Below are 22,266 nucleotides of genomic sequence, written 5' to 3' on the forward strand. Positions count from 1 at the left end.
ATGGCTTTGATTGAAATATTTATTTAAGGTCTACAAATTTGGCAGGCTGTAGGACTGACCACAAGATAGAAGATTTAACCTGGAGTATTGGAAATAGCCTATCTTCGGGTTGTTTGATGAACAAACTAGATAATGTATGTAAAAATGCCTTCTGAATTATAACTTGTTTAATTACAAAGCTTAATGCCTGTACCATCCTCTACAAATTCCACCAGGGCAGGAACTTTGTTTATGGCCGTATCTCCAATACCCATCACAAAACATGTGTGCAATAAACATTTAGTAAGTACATGAATACTTTGTTTTCGTAAATGATCATTATTTCATAAAAGAAAACTGTATCCTCCACTCATTTGAATGCACTACAATTCCTTCAGGTTAAAATCTGAATTCCTGCTATTCAAGATTTACTCAGTCTAGTTGACGTGTACTTTTCAAGGCCAATGATATCATAAACACAACCTCTACTCAAAGATACTATCTCCTGATTGAGGTCTTCTCTCTTCTCTGCCCAAAGTCTTTAAAAATATCCAGCTCAAATTAAAATTTTCCTTTGAACTACCTCAACACTCATTTGACTTCTCAGACTGTTAATTAAAAAATAAAACATTTAGGGGCACCTGGGTGGCTCAGTTGGTTAGGCTTCCAACTCTCGGTTTTGGCCAAAATCAGATACCACTGTTTCCTGAGTTTGAGCCCCACACTGGGCTCTGTGCTGGTGGCTCAGAGTCGGCTTGAGATTCTCTTTCTCTCCCTCTCTGTCTGCCCCTCCCCCATTCACTCTCTCTCTTTCAAAAATAAACTCAAAAAATAAATAAAACACTTCAATGTCTTATTTTTGCATTTCTGTCCAAAAGGACAAGGACAACCTTTTGAATATAGTAAATATCCAATAAGTCATTATTGATTTAACTATTTTCATAACACACTATTCGCTTACAATTTTTATTCCAGTGAAGGTAAATCAATTTCCTGAAACTCTTCCCTTACCCCATATGAAGGTGCAATTATTGTCATGAACAATTTTCAGAAAGCATTCTCTGCTATAAATGCAGCTTGTCATAGAAAGTATTGCAGTAACGGCCCAATCCACTAGAAAAATCGAGAACGAGGCAGTTATTTTCTAATTCCAGTAATCTGTGTTATGCCTTACCCTTTGTTGTAACTCCAATTCCTTGGACTCCCCCCTCCCCCTGCCATGATCTTATCCAATTAATAAGGTTGAAATAATGCCATTTGTCTTTTTGGAGCTAAAATTCTAGTGTGCTTTATTCCCTAAATCTTTTTATGTGTAAATTAGGCGCTTAAGAAAACCTGTAGTACATCATCTAAGGAGTTAGATTTTAAAAAGTTTATTTAAAAAAAAAAAAAAAAGTGCGCGTGTGGGGAAATGTCCGGGTGTAGTTTAGTTGTGAGTGGAGCGGTGGGCCAGGTGCAACTCTCAGAAACGTTTTTATGTGTCCCTGGCCAACTATCTCCACACAAAACCCGGTTTATTTATTTGCGCTACTGCGGTACAGAGCTAACTCTACCGCCACTCAAACTAGCTTTGTGCAGATTTAAAAATGCTTGAGCGAGCGGCTCCTGAGTTTTACCATAAAACGACCCAGCTGGATCCAGGACAGTTTTGTCACCCTATTTCAGGGCCTCTCGAGGGTCGTACAGAATTAGGACTTTGGATTTGAGCGCAGAGCGTGTATACAAGCAAACGCAAGGAGATTTATAGATTTGGCAACTGTGACAAAGCTTTAAAACTTGCCCCTCAAGTCGCAACACGGGATGATCGGGACGCCAGGAGCCGGCGCAGCCCCAGCGCGGGCGGTAGGGCGTCATGCAGCCCGACTTTCCCTTCGATTTGCTTTTCCTGTCACGGTGGTACAGAAATAGCAAAGCAAGGGCGGGAAGTCGCCCGCCCGTATTTTCGGTGCGTGTGTGCGCGCGCGCGCGTGCCTGTTTCCCGCTGGCAAGGGAACAGGCAAGAAGCGAGAACGACCCGGAACCCGCCCCCGGGGAGCCGCCGTGCCTCTGCACCAGGGCTCGGGCGTTGCGCTTCAGCCACTTCCAGAACGCTCCAAGTCGCTTATGCAGGCCCCGCCCCTTGCCGGGGTTTCCCCGCCACCCGCGCTCATTTGCATGGCGCTTCCCCTCCCCCGCTGCCATTGGCTGGCGTCGCGCCCCGCCCACTGCCCCTCCGCCACGGCAGGGTTCCGTCCCCGAGCCGCCCGGAGCTGCGGGCAGCGGGCGGACTGTTAAACCGCGGCGGCGGCGGCGGCCGGGGCGGGAGCGGGGCGCGCTCTGGAGACGAGTCAGCGGCGCCCCGGGTGGGGGGAGGCGGGCGGGCAGCTAGAGATCACCTCAGCAGCCCCCACCACGGCCGGACCGAAGGTGCGGCGGCGGAGGGGAGCCAGGGCGCCCCAGCAGGCGAGTGGCCGGCGTCTCAGCGGCGGGCTGAGGGGGGTGGGTCTCCTCTGCCGGGGACGGCGGCAGCGCGGGGAGGGGAGAGCGGAGAAGACCGCCGGGTGGACTTGCGGGCCCGGCAGCCGAACGGCAGCCCCTTCGCCCCCCGAATTCTCTGGGCTGTTGGACTCTGGGTCCCGGCACAGGATCGCGCTCTAGGGCAGGGGTCGGACCGCAGCCAAATTTAAACGGCTAAACCTAACAGCCTTGGCAGAAGCTGAGGGGAGGGGAGAGAAGGAGTGAAGGGAGGGGTGGGGGCGGACCTAGGCGCGGTCACGTGGGGGCAGGGGAGGGGCTTGGCAGGCCTCCCTTTTGTTTTGGCTGGCGCGTGCGCAGAAGGCAGAACACGTGGTTTCCTGGGCCCGCCCCTTGATTTAGCGGCCGCTCCTCTGCGGGTGCGGTTGTGGTGTCGGCTGTTTTGGGAGAGCTCTGAAGCGGAGCTGTGTTAGATGTGACCCTTGTTTTCTTTATTTTATACTTTGTTTCAGGCATACGTTGATTTGGTCTTTGGAATTAGATGGGGTGGAGAGGAATCTAAAGAATTATTAAGGAATGGTGTTGCCAAGTTTGTGTTGCTTCTAGGTGTTCTGAAGGGACCGACGTTGCTGGAAAATTTGAGGATATGTGGTGATTGGTAGCCAGAAATACAAAGCTGTTTTCTAGTCATTAAAGAAGAGGCTAGCTTTGCATACAAGAGGGAAGGCACTGGATGGACCCTCTTGTAATGCTTTCTTAACTTCGAGAGAATTAGTGTTTGTTTGGTTCCCTGCCCGGCAGATCCACTCCACCCTTTACCTCGGATCAGCTGTGAGGCGCGGCGCGGGGAGGTGGGGGGTTTTGGCCATTTCTTATTTTTTTTAACTGAGGGAAGCACATTCCTTTTTGATTCCCCAAACTTTAGTCAGCTGGTGAGGTTTAAGAGGGTAACTTATTTCGTCTTAATTCAGTTTGCTTAACTTGGTGCTGAGTTTGGGTCGGTAGGAATGTTTTTAAAATGCAGGATTGGGGTAGTTTTGTTACCTACCAATTAAACGTAAGAGATATTTACCAGTACTGCAGACAAAACTGGCGGTGTTTTTTGACTAGGTAAAAGAGGCTTTAAAAATAATTCAATATTGGAGAAAAACTTGGTATTCTGGAATGTAGATTACTTGAGAAAGAGGTTTAGCGTCGAGTGGTTTCTGCTGTTTCCAATTTTTAACTAGCTGTTTCCTTGGGCAAGTCACAACCCCTCTGATCTCAATGTTTGTTTCGTCTTGCAGATAGTTTCATAATATCCCTGCTTTAAGAGATTGTTATGATAATTAAATACTTTCTGTTAGTAAAAATCTTCACCAAGCATTACAAATACAGAAATTGCTAAGGAATACGGTTTTATAGCAAAAGTCAGGTTTTTTTTTTTTTTTTAATCCAGCATACTGGAAGAGTATAAACGGTGAATGAATCATGAAATAGGATATATTTGAATATCTTTAATACCTGTTGTAACTATTATTTTTGATTCTTCTCCACTTTGCTCCTATTTACTCAGATCAGCGTCAAGGTTGCCACCATTTTTCTGTAGTTTTAACCTAGGTAATCATTATTTCTCTTCCCCAGCCCTTCTAGAGTTTCACATGATTTTTAAAAAATCCAGGCCAGTTCTATCACATTTATTTTTTACATTTATTTTTTGTGCGTCATACGTGCCATTTCTAAATAGCAATTGCTTACTTAATCTTATTATAAAATAATTTGGAAAATAAAGATGAGTGCAACTAAGAAAAATACAATTTGTGTTTCTCTCTAATTATGCCTATTTGTGTATTTTCCCTATAACTGGGTTCATGTGTTATTTTCATTTAACTCTACCTCGTAAACGTTCCGATGTCATTAGTCTTTGAAAAGTTATTTTTAGTTGCTTAAAATTATATCATGTAACTATCATATTTAAAATTTTTCCTATTGGCAGATGTTTGGGATGTTTCTGATGTTTTGCTAAAGTGTAAACTTCACTACAGAGAATCACCTTTTACATAAACCTTTGAAAAATTTTCCCCCCTTAGGTTTGTAAAAGAGAAATTACTAGGTCAGAGTCTGTGTGTGTGTGTGTGTGTGTGTTTAAGGCTCTTGAACATCACCAAACTACCTTCCAGAATGTTGTAACTAGTATGACACAGTGTATCTAGTATATGAGCCAACCTCACATTATATCTTTTTTTCCTCTTCTAGTTATTAGTATTGAAACAAAAAATCTTGCTTTAATTTGCATTAAATTTTTTTTCCACTGATGTTTTGTTACCCATATATTTTATTTTCCTAACTTGTAAGCTGCTGGAAGGAGAAGAGTGTATTTCATATTTGACATTCTGCTAATCACAAAGTGGGTGATCAGTGAATACTTGCCATTTGGCTATTAATATTTACCTTTTTGACCTCTGGAAGATTAGGAAGTGATGTCTTGCCTTTTTTGTCTTATTGAGTTTACCAGTACATTGTTGGCAACGTACTGTCATTGTGATTGATTCATTAGAGTACTCCCTTCATGTGGGGGACTCACTGCTCTTCTCAGAGATGTCTACTAAAAGGTCCAGTGACTTCTCATTGTTCAACTGCTACATTATCCAAGAGCTCCATCCAGTTTTTATGCCATTTATCACAATGACTTAAACTATTTCATTTCCTTTATTCATTTATCTATCTTGTATAGAATTCACTTACAAATTTCATTTTGATCATTCTAGTTTCACAGGTAGCCTTTACTGGGTTATTATTATTTTTTTAAAGCCTAATGTCTAAAGTTTCTTTGTTTTATTCACATTGTTCTTGATAGTCCACCAATTATTGCCTATAACATATTTTACTGCCTTTAACCTACATAAACTTTATATGTATCTGTACTTTTTATTTTCCTTTATTCAGTTATTTTCCTCTCATGTCCTTTGGCATTTGTCTATACTGTATTAGATTGTGAAGGAGGCAGAAATCTGTTTCTTTTGGTTTTAGAATTGTGTTTAGGATTGTTTACTAGTTGACTTCCTCAAGTTAAAAACTGCAAGGAATGGGGCTACTTGCAACAGAAGTGACCGGTAATAGGGACTTTGCAACCAACTTACTGACTTTAAAGCATATCATCTTCTACCTCTATCCTAAAGTCCTGACTGTATTACAGTACTTTAATGGAATGCTGTATATAGGGATGACCCCGAGTTATCAATACAATCTTACATTACTTTCTGTATTTTATCTTCAATTTAGAAAGGCAAGGAGGGTGTATCATTTACACACAATTTCTTTTAATTTTTTTCCTCTTAAATGTTGTCTTAAAGAGAGATTTCCGTGAACTGTGCTCCTTATTCCATGTAGGATAAGTAAAAAAACAAATGTTAATAAAAATGGTAATATTGTACTTGCCTGTAGACAGTATAATGAAAATCTGAAGACCATTCGTAATGAAGGTTTTTAATACTTGATTCGTAATGAAGGTTTTTAGAAGCATGTTTTATTTCTACACACATGTGGCAGTTCTCTATAAGTATTCAGAATTGTGAGAAAATTCATTTATAATATTGAGGTTTTATTAATATTTGTAATGCACCTTGTATTTATTGTCTGTTTCCAGTCCTGTAAGTCCAAGAATTCTCAAGCATGTTTTTCAAGGTAATTTAAAAAAATCGTTTGGTAGTAGATCATTCATTAATCATTGTTTAACGACATGAAATTAAATTGAAACAAATGTGATAGTGTATTTCTAAATGTAAATTTCTGAATCCAAGCGGATGTACACAGAAAAAAACCCTTCATTTATATTCCTATGAGTCATGCACTTAAAACTGAATAGTAATAATTCTGCTTGAAGTATGATCTGTTTGATGTGTTATGTGGCCACCCAAGTGGCTTTATCTTTAATTAAATTCCTTTAGTCTTCAAAGAGAATTCCTTTTTAGGGATAGTTTTCAAAGTGGAAGAAGTTCTTGCTATAAACATTACTGAGTACAGAGTACTGAGCCAACTGTACCCTGGTCATGCCAATTACTGCAGTGTTTTCTGCTGTAAATTGAGAATGCCTGTATGTAACAAACCTTAAAAACATGACACTCTATTTTATATTTATATCTTCCATCAGTTCCTGTATTTTTGAGGAGTAAAATTATACCAGTATAAACTCTCATTGCTTCTGTTGTTTTAATTGGAATTTTTCTTTATGAGTTATAAATTTAAAATTTTGAATTTTTAAATATTTTAATATTTGAAAGAGCTTCTCTCATACTTTGCTAAGAGAATTTGGCTTTTTTGCCTTTTCTTTCTCTGACTTTTATAATGGATCAGCTGTCTGAAACACATTTAAGTTGTAACTGTGGAAAATAATTTTTGTCCCTACTTCAGGCTTCTCTCTCTCTCATAATGCTGTTGGTAGTTTTTATTGTTTTAAACTTGTAGATGAATCTGCCTTATTTGTGATACTGTAATTCCTAGTTTGTGTTACTGCATTTAAGAGAACTGGGATTATCCAGATTCCAGTTCAAAGAGTAAATTAATGTTCCGGGTAGATTTGAATAGGATATTTTCCATGGACTCTGTGGGATATACATTCATGTGCTAGAATATAAATCATAGTCAAAGTCTGGAGTATTTTAGGGGGTGGAAAATCAGATTTGGCGTTTAATTTTTGTTCATTTTCAGAAGGAAGGATGGTTTTTCTTATCTAAATTATCTAGATTATCAGTTTCAATTCTGAAGATAGACTAGAGTAGCAAACTTTTTTAAAAAATTATTTTTTTTAGAGGGAAAGAGAGCACATGTGGGAGCAGGGGAGTAGCAGAGGGAGAAGGAGAATCTCAAACTGGCTCCACACTCATGCGGAGCCTAACACGGGGCTCAATCCCGCAATGCTGGCATCATGACTTGAGCTGAAATCAACAGTTGGATGCTCAACTGACTGAGTCACCCATGCACTCCTAGATTAACAAACTTTTGATTTTATTTTTTTTAAAGAATGTATGCCAAACGTTATTTGGTATATGTGACTTACATATTGTAAAGATTTGATCTGCCAAGTGTTGGGACCAACTCAGTAATTATTGACATCGTAACTATCTCATTACGTACATACCAGTTTTGAGGGATGACATATTTACTTTATCTCATGAGGTCTACAGGAGTGTTTTACATTTAATTAATACTAAATTCATAAATCTGATTTATAAATATTAAATTACTAATGGAAATGTTTTGTAGACATCAGGGCAAAGCTTTTTATTTGTGGTAATATAGCAACTAATTTCTTTCTTAATTCACAATGAATGTGTTGGATTAAATTGTAGACCAAATATCAGAATTTATGATACAGACTTTAGACTCTTTTTTATAGTGGATTAATTTGATTGTATATAATAATGAAGCTTAATATGGCCAAAACAAAAGACAAAAAGTTTTGATTTTTTTGTGGTTTTTAAATGTTTGTTATTTAAAGGCATAAACTTTGAGGGCACATAGGTGGCTCAGTCGGTTAAGCATCAGACTCAATTTCGGCTCAGGTCATGATCTCACGGTTCATGAACTCAAGCACTGCATTGGGCTCTGTGCTGACAGCATGGAACCTGCTTGGATTTCTCTCTCTGCCTCTCAAAATAAATACATAAACTTAAAAAAAAAAAAAAAAGCATAAACTTTGGCTTGTTTCACTGCAGTTTTTTCTCTGGTTTGTATTTTTTGGAAAAATGGACTGTTGGCTGTAGGGTTATTTAGTTAAGTGGATTATCTGTAACAGATTTATAACAGATAGGTTTTTGGTTTTGTTTTTTGCCACACACAAAATGTCAGGGCTTGGATGTGCTAAGGTATTTAATTAATTAATTACTATTTAAATTGAAATGTTAGTTGAAAACTTTGTTGTAAAAACACAGAAGCGAAATTCATGCTCAGGAAATAGTTGATTTTTGGATTATCGAGAAGAGTTGCTTCTTGACAGATAATCAGAATAATCTGACTAGTTGCTTTCTTTGAAAGGGTACTGGTTGGTTCCTAAGCTTGCAGTTTTGTTTCTTAAATCCTGTTTGCTTAATATTTTACTTTTTTATGTTGTGGTCAAAAGGAGTTTTTCTCTGTTACCTGTTTCAGGTTCTTTAAAGTCCTATATATGAAACTCTCAGAAGGGGGGCCTGTTTTGCCTGATTATCTTAGGTGCATATGAAATAAATGGTGCCTACAGTAAATAGAGTACAGTATTTACAGTATTTTAGCAGCTAGAAAGAAATTTCTTAGATTTAGCTAAGGTCTAAATGCTTTTTTCCCCACACAATTATGTGCATGATTAGAAACTGAATAATAGAACCCAGAATAATTAGAAACTAGATATTCATAAGATCAAGATGCTTCTTTGAAAGCTTTTGCCTTTTCCATATTCTTTTTGAATAACATAAAATATTAGTGTCTAAAAATACTAAACAATATGTTTAGCTAAGAACTTTGGGAACTGAAATATTTTAGTTAATGGTTGATTCTTGTTTACTTAGGGGGACTATATACTTTATACTGTCCAGTAAGGTAGGCTTTAATCACATGTGACTATCAAGCATTTGAAATGTGGCTAGTCCAAATTGAGTTCATGCTAAATGTAAAAAACCCTGGATTTTGTGACTTAGCAAACATACAAAACATAAAATTTCCCTTCAAGATGTGTTTATATTACAGATTGAAATAATGTTTTGTGTATAATGGGTTCAGTGGAATTAAAATTAATTTCATGGTTTTTGTTTTTTTCTTTTTAAAGTAGCAAGTTTAAAATTAAATGCGTAACTCACATCATATTTTTGTTGGACGGCAATATTCTATACTACCATTTCTTAGCCTTAAGACTCCTTTCATAGTAAAATCTCATGTACCTCCTTTCTCGACATAAAATTTTTTTTTTTTTAATGTTTGTTTATTTTTGAGAGAGACAGAGTGCAAGCAGGGGAGGGGGCAGAGAGAGACACAGAATTCGAAGCAGGCTGCAGGATCCAAGCTGTCAGCACAGAGCCTGATGCAGTCTTGAACTCAAGAATCCTGAGATCATGACCTGAGCCGAAGTCAGCCGCTTTACTGAGCCACCCAGGCACCCCCTTCCTTGACATTTTAAAATACAGCTGGCCCTTGCACAACGTGGGGGCTAGGGGTCCTGACCACCCCCATACAGTCACAAATCTACATAAAACTTTTGACTCCCCCAGAACTCAACTACTAATAGCTTACTGTTGATTGAAAGCCATAACATAAATAGCTGATTAACACGTATTTTGTATGTTATATGTGCTATATATTCTATTACAATAAAATAAGCCTGAGAAAAGAATGTTCTAAAGAAAGTCATGAGAGACAATACATTTACAGTACCTGTTCTGTATTTACTGGAAAAAAAAAACACATATAAGTGAACCTACACAGTTCAAACCCATGTTGTTTAAGGGTCAATTGTAAATTTGTTATATTTGATGCTATTAGTTGAAGAAATACTTATTAAGGGCCTGCTTGCTGTGTGCCAAACAATATTATAGGATACAGTACTGAAGGAAAACATTCAAACCCTGCCTTCATGTGGCTTTCATTTTAGTGGGAAAAATACATATGATAAGTAATTTTTAGTAAAAATTTTTACATGAAGTATTGTGAGTATGCTATTGTGTATAACTTAATGTAATATAATTTTAATATAGTGCTTCATTTATCTGGTGACATATGCTATTTTAATTTACTTTTGGCATTTGTCTTGTATGATCTCTGAACTTCGGAATCTGTAGTTTGATATCAAATTAATTTGGAGAAGTTCTTAATTGTTATTCAAATAGTTCTTCTTTTTCATCTTTGCCTTCTGGTATTCCAATTACATGTAAACACATTTTGTAGTTGTCCCACAGTTCTTGGTTGTTCTCTCCCTGGGTTTTGTTTTGTGTTGTTTTGTCTTTTTCCTCTTTGCTTTTCACTTTTGGAAGTTTCTGTTGGCATATCCTCAAGCTCAGAGATTCTCTTCTCAGCCATGTCCAGTCTACTGTTGAGCCCATCAAAGGCATTCTCATTTTTGTTACAGTGTTATTGATCTCTAGCTAATTCCTTTTTGATTCTTTCTTAGAATTTCCATCTCTTTGCTTTTATGATGATGCATCTGTTCTTGCATGCCATCTACTTTTTTTCCTTTAGAGTCCTTAGCAAATTAATTATAGCTTGTTGTTTAAGTTCTTTTAAATTTAGTTTCATGATTTCAACATTCCTACCATATCTATGTCTGGTTCTGATGCTTGCTTTGTCTCTTCAAACTATATTTTACCCTTTGGTATGCCTTATAATTTCTTGTCGAAAAAGGGGACATGATGTATTGGGTAAAAGGAACTCCAGTAAATCGCCCTTTACTAAGATGTTGGGGAAGCATTCTATAGTCTGATGATTAGGTCTGTCTTTTAGGAAGCCTGTGCCCCTGGGCTGTGAACTGCACAAATGCTTCTGGGGTTTTTTTCCCCCTCTTAGGTAAGAACAGGATGGCTAGAAGGAGCTGGGTTTGGGTATTTCTTTAATTCACTCTTAACTGAGAAAAAGCAAAGCTTTTCAACAGATTGCTTGGAAAGTAATATATGTCACTTTGTTATCCTTCTTTTATTTGACTTCACTGTAATTTGATGGACCTGCTCCTGTTTTCTTTATATACTTTTAAACACTTTGGGATCTCAGTTGCCACACACTCGGGAATTTCCTTCCAATTACTGACTGTACTTTTTAGGACTCTTCTTCTTTGGTAGCTCCTCCTCCTTTGTGGCCGCCTCCCCCCCCCCCCCCCCCCCCAAATGTGAATGCACTCCAGGGCTTGATCCTGGGCTCCTTTCTTTTCTTTACCTATATTCTCTCCCTAGATAAACTCTTCTAGTCCTTTGGCTTTAAATACTATTTATAACCAATGACTTTCCAAAATAATATCTCTAACTATGAATTTTTGCTTGAACTTTAGACTTGTTTATCTGACTGCTTCCACTTGGATGGCTAATAGGTACTTCAAACTCAACATAACCCAGAAAGTTCTTTCTCCCTCAACCACCTGTTACCCCAAGTCTGCCCAATTTCAGAAAATAACATCACTAATCACTCAGTTCCTCAACCCAAAAATCTAAGAGTCATACTTAATTGCTTTCTTTACCTTAGGCCCCACGAAATCTTGGCTGACAAAAGTTTTGTTAACTGTCTTGAAACATATCTTAGATTCAGATTCATCCTTTTTTTTTTTTTTTTTTTTTTTTCCTCAACTACCTCACTAGTTTAAGCCACCAGTACCATCTCTTGTTTAGATTACTTCAAGTAGCTTTTTGGTCTCCCTACTTCTGTTCCTGGAAGGTATTTCCATTCTTTCTCCATACAAACCTTTTCTCTATGGAGCAGCTAGAGAGTAATTTTTTAAAAATAAAAATGTAAATTAGATCACATTACTACCTTATCCAAATATCTTCAGTGGTTTTCCTTTGACTTACATAAAATGTCTGTGCAAACCATTTGCTTCTCTGATTTTATTTCCTCTTACTTTCTCTCTCTGGCTCATTATGTTCTAGATATATTTCTTATTTTTGTTCCACAAACACAACAAATTTATTTCTGCTTTCGAGGTTTTTATTAGTTGCCTTTTTCTTGGAAGGCTCTTACCCCCAAATCTTGGTTGGCATGTTATTGTCATTTCAGGTCTCAGAACAGATGTCACCAACACAAAGGCCTTTGTTCATCTACAAATCTAAATTAACTCCCAATGCTGGCATGCTGTATCACTATTTAATTTTTTATAAAAACACTATGGAATCCTTATTTGCTTGATATTTTCTTATTTGTGTATTTATTCTATATCTACCATTTGCTAGAATGTAAGCTCTGTGAGAATGGAAACCTTATTTTTCATGTTCACTCTTATGTTTCTAGTAACTGGGATAGTGTCTGTTACATGTTGATCAATAAATGTGTATTAATTGAATTGTTAAATGTTTGGTTTTAGATTGAATATATATTAAATGGAGGTTAAAAATCTAGCTTCTACCAAAAATAGACAAAACTATATTTATGACTCAAAGTTGGCCATTTCTTCATTTTCTGCTTTTAAAAAGTTAATTCTTTTTTTTTTTCAACTTGTTTATTTCTGTAACTTTTGGAAAGTTTTTATTTTGTTTTGTTTTTAAAAGATGAAATTGGTTTTCAGCTGCCATTCACGAGTACTTCTCTATAAATAACATGTTGTGGTATGGACAGTCTTTATACTCAAATGAAAACCAGATGAGTTGTAGCCAGATATTCTCACTGTCTTGTTTTTTAAATTGACTTCTGAATCCTGGAGATACCTTTAAGTGCTATAAAATAATTGTGATCATACAGAATACAGCTTATGGAATTAAGCTTATGTCATTTTCTTAACGTGTTGGCATTTTTTTATAGTTGGTATTTGTAAGTCTTTAAAATTTGTTTGGCCATTTTTTTCCTTAAATAAGGAAAAAAGCAACCATCATCAAAACTCTGTGCAAGCACAAAAATATTAGAAACATATATCATTCCAAAATACTTGCAAGAAAATTATGGCTGTAGAGTCCACATCAACACATTGTAGTGTATGTACTCCTACGGGGGAAAAGCTACAGTATGTTGAACAATTGACTGCCACCTGTAGTGTGAAAACTCAAGAACTTGGACTTTTGGGACAAATCAACAGTCACCAGGAATTGTTTAGCTCAATATTGAGGTGAATTTGCAGAATTCATTATTTTATGCTCTAAATCAGTATTCCTTATGCATCTGCCTCTAACCAGTTGTCCATTATGCATAAAAATGAGCTGGTGACTAAAAATAGTTAACAATTTAAAACTATGTAATGGTTGAAACCATTATTTAGAGTTAACCTGAATGGTAACTCCTTATCTTTCAGGAGTATGCACATCTGATTTCTACTAACTTAAACATATGTCTTGTGCATATATATGTCAGAAACTCCTAAGTTACGTTTTGAATAATTTCTTTTGTTTATTTAGTATTTTAATTTTGAGGAAGTCTAGTTTATCAAGTATTTTAACTTTGAGGAAGTCTAGTTTATCATTTTTTTCTCTATGAATAATGTTTTTGGCGTTCTATCCAAAAAATCTTTGTCTAACCCAGAATCAAAGATTTTCTTCTGCATATTTTTCTAGAAGTCTTATGATTTTAAGTTAACTTTTATGTCTGTGATCCATTCTAATGGATGTGACCATTTTTATATAACATGTGAGGTATGGATTAAGTTTCAGGTTTTGCATATGGTTATCTTACTGTTCCAGAACAATGTTTAAAAAAACTAGTCTTTTTACTAGTTTTTACTAAAACTAAAAACTTTTTACTAGTTTTTACTGTTTAAAAAACTAGCCTTTTTACTAATGAATTGCCATTGTATCTTTGTCAAAAATCACTTGACCATATGTGTGCTGGTTTGTTTTGGAGCTCTGTATTCTTTCTGTTAAGTGTTCATTCTTTTACCAGTGCCATACTTATTTTGACTACTTTAGGTAAATAGGTAGTTTGAATCCTTTAGCTTTGTTGTTTTTCTTGTTTTAGTTTCTAGTTCCATGCCTTTTCCAGTATATTTTTGAATTGGCTTGTTAATATCAGCAAAAAATTCTGCCAAGATTAATTGGGATTGTGTTGAATCTGTAGATCAGTTTAAGAAGAATTAACACTCTAAAATATTGAATAAACTAATACATAAACACAGTGTATCACTCCCATTTATTTAGGTCTTCCTTGATTTTTTTTTAATTGGTTTTTTTTTAATTTTTTAATGTTTTTAATTTTAGAAATACAAATGATGTTTGTATCTTGACCTTATCTGCTACCTTAGTAAACTCATTAGATCTAGGAGCTCTTTGTTAGATCTCTTGGGATTTTCTATGTAGAAAATCATTTCATCTGTGAATAGAAACAGTTTTACTTTTTCCTTTCCAATATGTGTCTTTTATTCTTTCTTCATCTATTCCACAGGCTAGGCCAATAGTATGGTGATGAATAGGAGTGGCGAGAACAGACACCTTGACTCATTACCAATCATAGGGCAAAGGCATTCAGTCTGTCATCATTAATGGTGAAGTAACGCTTAGGCTTTTGCGTAGATGCTCTTTAAACAATTCTCCTTTTCCTAATCTATTATTTTAAAAATAATTAAAATAGGTGTTGTTACTATTTATTACTACCTAAATCTCTGAACACATTTCAAAATCATGACTCGTTTGTTATTAATTCAGTCAATAAATATCTGACAATTTTTGTGTACCAGGCATTGTTTTCAGTGCCAGTGATTAGAATGTTGACCAAAATATAGTTCTCTTAAAATAAATTCCTCAATAGAATGTAATAAAATAATAGGTAATGATTAGTGCTATCAGGAACAATAAACATTATGAGGGAATGGAGTGTCATGAATTGAGGGGCTCAAGCTATTTAACATGTATTAGTCAAGCCAAGACTCTGGTGAGGTGATCGTAGAGCAGAAGTATGAATGAATTGAGGGAGCCAGCCATTTTATCTGTGGAAGATTGTTCCAGGCTGAGAGAATTACAAGTACAAAGTGCCTTGAAGCAGGGACTTTCTGGTGTGTTTTAAGAGTGGCACAGAGGCCAGTGTTGTTGGAGTGTAGTAAATCTAAGAAGAGAGCTGTAGCATATGAAGCATTCAGGGACCTGATAACGTAGAACTTTGTAGATCATAGAAAGGGCGACTTTGGATTTTATTCTAAGTATAATGGTAACCACTTATTTATCCACCAGATATTTACTGAGCATCTGCTGTATGTCAGATACTTTTTCATGTTGATGATAAACCTACCTTGGAGATATTGTGGGTTTAGTTCTACATCCCAAAAAACAAAGCAAATACTGCAATAAAGCAAGTCAAATGAATTTTTTTGCTTTCCAGTGCATACAAAAGTTATGTTTTTACTATACTGTGGTCTATTAAATATGCAATAGCATTATGTCTGAAAAAAAACAATATACAGTTGACCCTTGAGCAACATAGATTTGAACTGTGTATGGTCACTTATACACACAGTATGCTTTCAATAAGTATAGTATTGTAAATGTATTTTCTTAATAACTTTTTTCTCTAGCTTTAGTGTAAGAATATACTATATATTACATATAACACGTGAAATGTGTTAATTGACTATATTATTGGTAAAGTTTCTAGTAGTTAAGTTTTGGGGAATCAAAGTTATATATGGATTTTCAACAGCATTGGTAGTTGGCACCCCTAACCCCTTCGTTGTTGAAGGGTCAACTGTACATACCTGAATTTATAAAAATACTTTGTTGTTAAAAACTGTTATCTGAGCTTTCAGTGAGTCATAATCACCAATCAAGATAACCATTACATATATAATAATGAAAATATTGTGAGAATTGAAATATTGTGAGAATAATGAAAATGTGACATAGACATGAAGTGAGCATATGCTGTTGAAAAAATGGCATCGGAAGACTTGCTTGATGTGGGGTTACCACAAACATTCACTTTGTAAAAGATGCACAATCTGTGAAGTGTAATAAAGTGAAGTATGATAAAATGAGGGATGCCTGTAGTTAACAAAATAGTCAAAAATCCAAGCCTTCATAGATCCTTAGAAATATTAGTGGTAAATGTAGTTTATGTAATATGGAGGAAGTCAGAAGTGGTAAAGTTTAGAATAATCAGGATACATTGTTAATATGTAATGATCGCATATTTAATAATTTAAAATTAGATTAAATGCACTTATATTTTATGATAAAACTATTAAGTGAGATTTATTCCAGGGATGCAAAGATAGTTCAATGTTTGTAAATCAATCAGTATGATACATCACATTAAAAAAAAAAAAAAAACTATACAAACACAGTTTAATCTCTTATTTACAGGAGACGTCTATTTTTGGGAGTTTCTTTTGGATGCAAAGTAGAAAGGCTTTAGGCTGGGAATTTTATAAGATATGCTTGGGAATAGAATATAGAAGCACTTTATGGAAATCCTAGAATTGTAACTGTGATATGGATGGGGCTTCCAGAGACTAGAACCCAAAAGTCTTCATATCCAAGTGTATTAGTTACCTATTGCTTTGTAACAATTTAATGTCTATTTCACAGCTTCTGTGCATCAGGAATCTAAGCATGGCTTAGCTGGGTGCTTCCGGCTCAAGATTTTGCACATGGCTGCATTCCATGTGTTGGCTGGGTCTTCTGTCATCTGAAGGCTTGAGTGGGGAAGGATCGGTCTCTCAGAACACTCACATAAATTTTGGCAGGCTTTAGGTAGTTGTTGCTGGAGACATTAGTTCTTTGCCATGTGGGTCTTCCCAGTTCACAGCATGGCAGCTGGCATTCCAGAATGAGGGTGACAAGATGAAAGCCACAGTCCCTTTGTAACCTAATCTCAGAAGTGCTATCCCGTCACCTCTCCTGCATTCTGTTTGCTAGAAGCAAGTCACTAAATCCAGTCCATACTCCAATAGAAAGGGCATGAATACCAGGAGACAGGGATTATTAAGATCATTTTAGAAACTGGTAGATACTACCAAGTAAGCCCTAGAGATCTCACCAGAGTTTTTTGTGTGTGTGTGTTTTATTCTAGTTCTATACCGTAAATGTGTCTTAGCCAGTCTAAATCTGCATTTTTTCTTTCTTTCTTTTTCTTTCTTTCTTTCTTTCTTTCTTTTTTTTTTTTTTGCTACCAGCTCTAGTTCTTAACTATTAATCTCTTTATTTTTTTACCTCTTATTTTTGTTCCCCTTATATTTAGTTTATCAAGGGCCTAAGATGAACTCTGCTGCCTCATGACATTTTACCTTCTGCCTCTGCTACTAGTCACTTTAATTATGTTTCTAGCACCTTGTTCAAAGTGAGAGAGAGAAGGTGGGGAGGGAGGGGATAGAGTATAGGACCTTTTGAATATGACTACCTCATCTGTGATTAACACAGTTTTCCTTAGAGAGCAGTGTAGTTATCTAAATACTATTGTAGATGTTTATAGATTAGAATATAATAGAATATTTCTTATAAAATTAGAAACTAAAAATAGACTTTGGGGAGAGAAGAATGTCTACATATTTTTTGAGACATTACACAGAAAAATATAAAAAGAGCAAACATCTCTCTATTTTTTAAGTAATCTCTACATGCAATGTGGGGCTTGAACTCACAACCTTGAGATCAAGAGTTGCATGCTGTATTGACTGAGCCAGCCAGGTGCCCCCAAACATCTATATTTTTATCACATAGAATTAACAACCAATAACATTTGTTCATTTTGCATTTAAGTCATTTTCCTCCCAGTACTAAAGTTTGTAGTTGAAACTCAACTTCTCTTAAACTACCACTTTTAGTTCTGTTTCATGGAAGTTATCTGATGTGCAGCTCACAGATATTCACAGATTTGGTGGACATTTTTCTGGTTCATTTTTTATTCTTGTAAACACATAAACACGCACACACTTACGTATATATGGTGTGGTCTTGTGTTTGTATTTTTCCCCCCATATCAATGTAGGTTTTATTGTATTTTCAAAATCTCTCAGGGGCGCCTGGGTGGCTCAGTCAGTTAAGCGTCTGATTTTGGCTCAGGTCATGATCTCACAGTTCATGAGTTCAAGCCCCACGTTAAGCTCTGTGCTGATAGCTCAGAGCCTGGAGCCTGCTTTGGATTCTGTGTCTCTCTGTCTCTCTCTCTTCCTCCCCCACTCAGGCTCTGTCTCTGTCTCTCATAAATGGAAAAACTTAAAAAAAAGTTAAAATACCTCAAGTCTAAAATACATCTGGCATCTTGCTGTTTCTATAGCTGGACAACTTAGATCTTATTTATCAGCCTGCTGAAATGTTCCTTTTTCAGAAACATAGATGCCATCCAAGAATTTTTTTTGATATCTTTGTTTTTAATTGTTGTGGCTTGTTGAATCAAAGCAGCTGCATTTGATACAAGTTCAATGTCATTTTCTTCAAGAATTAACTCATCTATCTTGGCTTGAGATACTGAACAAGCAGCACCTGGTCTCATCCAAATCCTGTGGAAGTATTTTCACCCAAGAAATTTTGGATTTCAACAGGAGAACCATTTTTATAACTAACAGTGTTGATGGGGAAGTGAGAATACACAGATCTCATCTTGGAAGCCAGTGTAATGCCCTTGATTATGGCTATAGGTAGTGGGAATAGTAGCCAGTTCTTTTCTGTTTCTCCACCATTTGTCAGCTCGGAGCCTCTTTTTCTTTTCAAGGAGACTTAGTCCTACATTGAGGTAATTGAAGTTCCTTTGCAGGGTTCCTCTGGGACCCTTCACAATAACAGTGCGTCTCTTCAGAGTGACATCAACATTTTCTTGAAAGTCTACAGTTTGATTACTGAGAATGATTCTCATTCTCACAGTAGTTGTAGCAAAGAGAGCTTGTGTTTGTATTGTATTTATTTGGTAGCATATACTGTACCATTCTTTTTAACTTTATACTCTTAGATTTGTGCATATTGATATATATATAGATTAAGATCATTCTTTTTAGTTGCTGTATAGTATTCCATTGTGCTTTATTATGCATCCTCTTATTGCTAGATAACTAGGTTGCTTTGAAAGAATATTTTGCTGTTACAAACACTGCTGTCTTGTGCACTTGTGACAAATACATTTTCCAAATTAATATCAAATTTAGAGTTAACTTATAGTCCAAATAGATGTGAGAAATCTTATTTACCCACATTGTCATAATAAGTGATATTTTAGATTTAAAACATTATTTTAAATTTAGTGATTGGGAAACTGTTCTCTTGCTTTATTAATCTATAATTCCTTCATTACTAGTGAGATTGAGTATGTGTTTAATGACCATTTGGATGTCATCTGTGAAGTGTCTAACTAGTTTCCTCATTTGTAGGAGTCCTTTATGTATTTTGGATACAAATTATTTTCTATTATATATGTTGCCAATATATTCTCCTAGACTATAACTTGCTTTTAAGTATTTTTTTTTTAACTGCATTGAAACTTTCATGCTCTTTTACCTTTGATATTTGCTAGTCTTTGCAAAGAATCCCCTTTTGGTTTTCTGTTTTTCTATAAGAATGAGGGTATAGAGTTAACAGCTAGCACCTGGGGACATACTATACGAGAGTGTGGCCATTTAAATGACTATTAACTCTCATGCGTTGAAACAAAACTTCTGTAGTATCATTGCACAGTATCTTATAAAACTCGTAATTTTTAATGATATACAAATTTTTTCACTATTCAGTCTTCATAATTTTCAATGGTATAGGATTAACTTTTTTAATGAATCAGACTGTATGGTATATACACTTTTTCTTTTGATAAAATACAATGAAATTTGTTTAATTATAGGATTAATCTTTAGTAGTTATCTGTTACAGCCCCCACTATTTTCCAGGCAGGAGTAACAGCTTTTATAATGATAACTGATGACTCTACATTGTGAAAAGGGAAAAAAATTATTACAGATGCTTTTTCAGAAAAATTTTGCACATTGCTTATCAAGCAAGTTTTTGCTATCATATTATTTTAACAGTTGTGAAATTATATACTTTTTAATTTCTAGTTCAGTTACTTACATCTTTTATAACATTTAGCTTATTTTAGTTAATATTTATACTGTTCAGATTATGAAATTTAAGTCGAGAAATGGATGTTTTGAGCAATTTACTATATTTTATAAGGATAAGTAATTCTTACTTTGGCAGAAAATATGAGATTAAGTTACATTTGCAAATATAATTCCCCAATTCCAGGTTGGAATTTTTTTCTTTTGCCTTTCACTAAACATTGTCTCAAAAAAAAAAAAAAAAAAAAAAAAGGAAAGGAAAAAGGAGTCCTGAGGCACATCCACAAGCATTTGTCTAACACGTGCTAGGTAATGTGCAACCTTAATTGGAGTTTTTGGAATTGGGCCCACAGTCAGAGTGAAGAATAGTCTTTGTTGAATTCCTTATGAATTAGGAAAGAACAGAGATATTATTAGGTGTTGGGAAATAAAGGAGGAATTTGGTTTCATTTACATTTTAATCAGAAACATTGAAAATGTTGCCCTTGGAAAAGTGTAAGCAGAAACCTTTTTTTCTAGATATTTGATCATTTATTTTTACATTATTTTAGGTTTCCAGTAATTGTCTGCAGGATTCGCCATGACCCCAGCTCTGAGGGAGGCAGCAACAAAGGGTATCTGCTTTTCATCTTTACCAAGTACCATGGAGTCTGACAAGATGCTATGCATGGAAAGTCCAAGAACTGTAGATGAAAAGTTAAAGGAAGACACTTTGTCTCAGATGCTGGGATTTCCAACTCCTGAACCTACTCTTAACACTAACTTTGTGAATTTAAAACATTTTGGCTCCTCTCAGTCGTCAAAACATTATCAGACGGTTCTTTTAATGAGTTCAAATTCTACATTAAATAAATACAATGAAAATTACAAACAAAGGAAATTAGGGGAACCTAATTGCAGTAAGCTGAAAAACATACTGTGTAATGGCAGCAACATTCAGCTTAGTAAAATCTGTCATTCTCATTCTGAAGAGTTCATCAAAAAGGAACCTCTGTCAGATACCACAAGCCAGTGCATGACAGATGTACAAATTATTTTGGATTCAAATACAACCAAAGACATTAATGTAGATAAAGTACAACTACAAAACTGTAAATGGTACCAAAAGAATGCACTTTTGGATAAAATTACTGATGCTGAAGTTAAAAAAGGTTTATTGCACTGTGCTCAAAAGAAAAGTGGGCCTGGCCACTCAAATGTGCCTGTTGGTTTCTCAGCTGCTGAAAAAGAGGAAGAAGTGAATGCTCGTTTACTTCATTGTGTAAGTAAACAGAAAATTTTACTTAGCCAAGCTAGAAGAACTCAGAAACATTTGCAGATGCTCCTGGCAAAGCATGTTGTTAAGCACTATGGTCAACAAATGAAATTTTCTATGAAACATCAACTCCCCCAAATGAAGGTCTTTCATGAACCTACCACAATTTTGGATAGCAGTTTACCTAAATGCACTGAAATTAAGCCAGAAGTCAACATGTTGACTGCAGAGAATAAATTGTGGAGTGATACAAAAAATGGCTTTGCACGGTGTACAGCTGCAGAAATCCAAAGATTTGCACTGTCCGCTACAGGGCTGTTGTCTCATGTTGAAGAAGGTCTGGATTCTGATGCAACTGATAGCAGCTCTGATGATGATTTGGATGAATATACCATTAGAAAAAATGTGGCAGTGTAAGTGCAAAATTATTCTTAGACCTTTTACTGTTCTGTGTATAGCAGCGATTTTGTCTTGATTTCAAGATACGTTAAGTGGAAATAAGTTTTCTAAAACTTTAGTGCCATAATCTTTAAGTTATAAAACTTTGGTGAATTTTTAAAATGTTTTGTTTGTTGAACTATGTATGAATATATACATACTGTTTAAAAATGAGTTACTCAACTGCTCTATCTAGGAAAAATCCATATAGGAGTAATGTAAGCTCTTTAGCTAAAAGTAAACATCTTTCCTATTCTTGAATAGAATAGGCTATAGACAAGACTGAAAATTTTGCATATTTTAGCCAATACGTATAGTCAAAATTAAAAACTTCAGTCTGCATGCAGGGAGCCCTCATTGACTTTAGGAGTTTATTAGTTGAGAGTATATGTAAATTGATCTCCTTTTTGTGTGTGTCTGTGTGTGTATTTTTAAGTTGGGAACTATTTATTTATTTTTGAGAGAGAGAGAGAGGCAGAGAGGGAGGGAACACAAGTGGGGTAGGAGCAGAGGGAGAGGGACAGAATCTTAAGCTGGCTCCACACTGAGTGTG

The 22,266-nt window shown here is 35.9% G+C and overlaps 1 protein-coding gene across 9 annotated transcripts in view; it reads left to right on the forward strand.

Moving 5' to 3' along the window:
* Positions 1–2,233: 2,233 nt before the first annotated feature.
* KANSL1L (KAT8 regulatory NSL complex subunit 1 like) overlaps positions 2,234–22,266 on the forward strand; it is a 134,010-nt gene continuing 113,977 nt past the window's right edge. For 2 of the 9 annotated variants that reach the window (XM_078450914.2, XM_078450915.2), the window contains exons 1-2: positions 2,234–2,421; positions 20,572–21,688. In XM_078450914.2, coding sequence (XP_078307040.1) covers positions 20,601–21,688 — 1,088 coding nt within the window. In that variant the 5' untranslated portion in view covers positions 2,234–2,421; positions 20,572–20,600. Of the gene's footprint in view, positions 2,422–2,782; positions 6,097–20,571; positions 21,689–22,266 lie in introns of those variants that run through there. The other 7 variants (XM_060623347.3, XM_078450916.2, XM_078450918.2 and 4 more) reach the window with 5 other exon arrangements.

Source organism: Panthera onca, chromosome C1 (assembly GCF_046562875.1).
Source record: "Panthera onca isolate mPanOnc1 chromosome C1, mPanOnc1 haplotype 2, whole genome shotgun sequence".
Classification (NCBI taxonomy): domain Eukaryota; kingdom Metazoa; phylum Chordata; class Mammalia; order Carnivora; family Felidae; genus Panthera; species Panthera onca.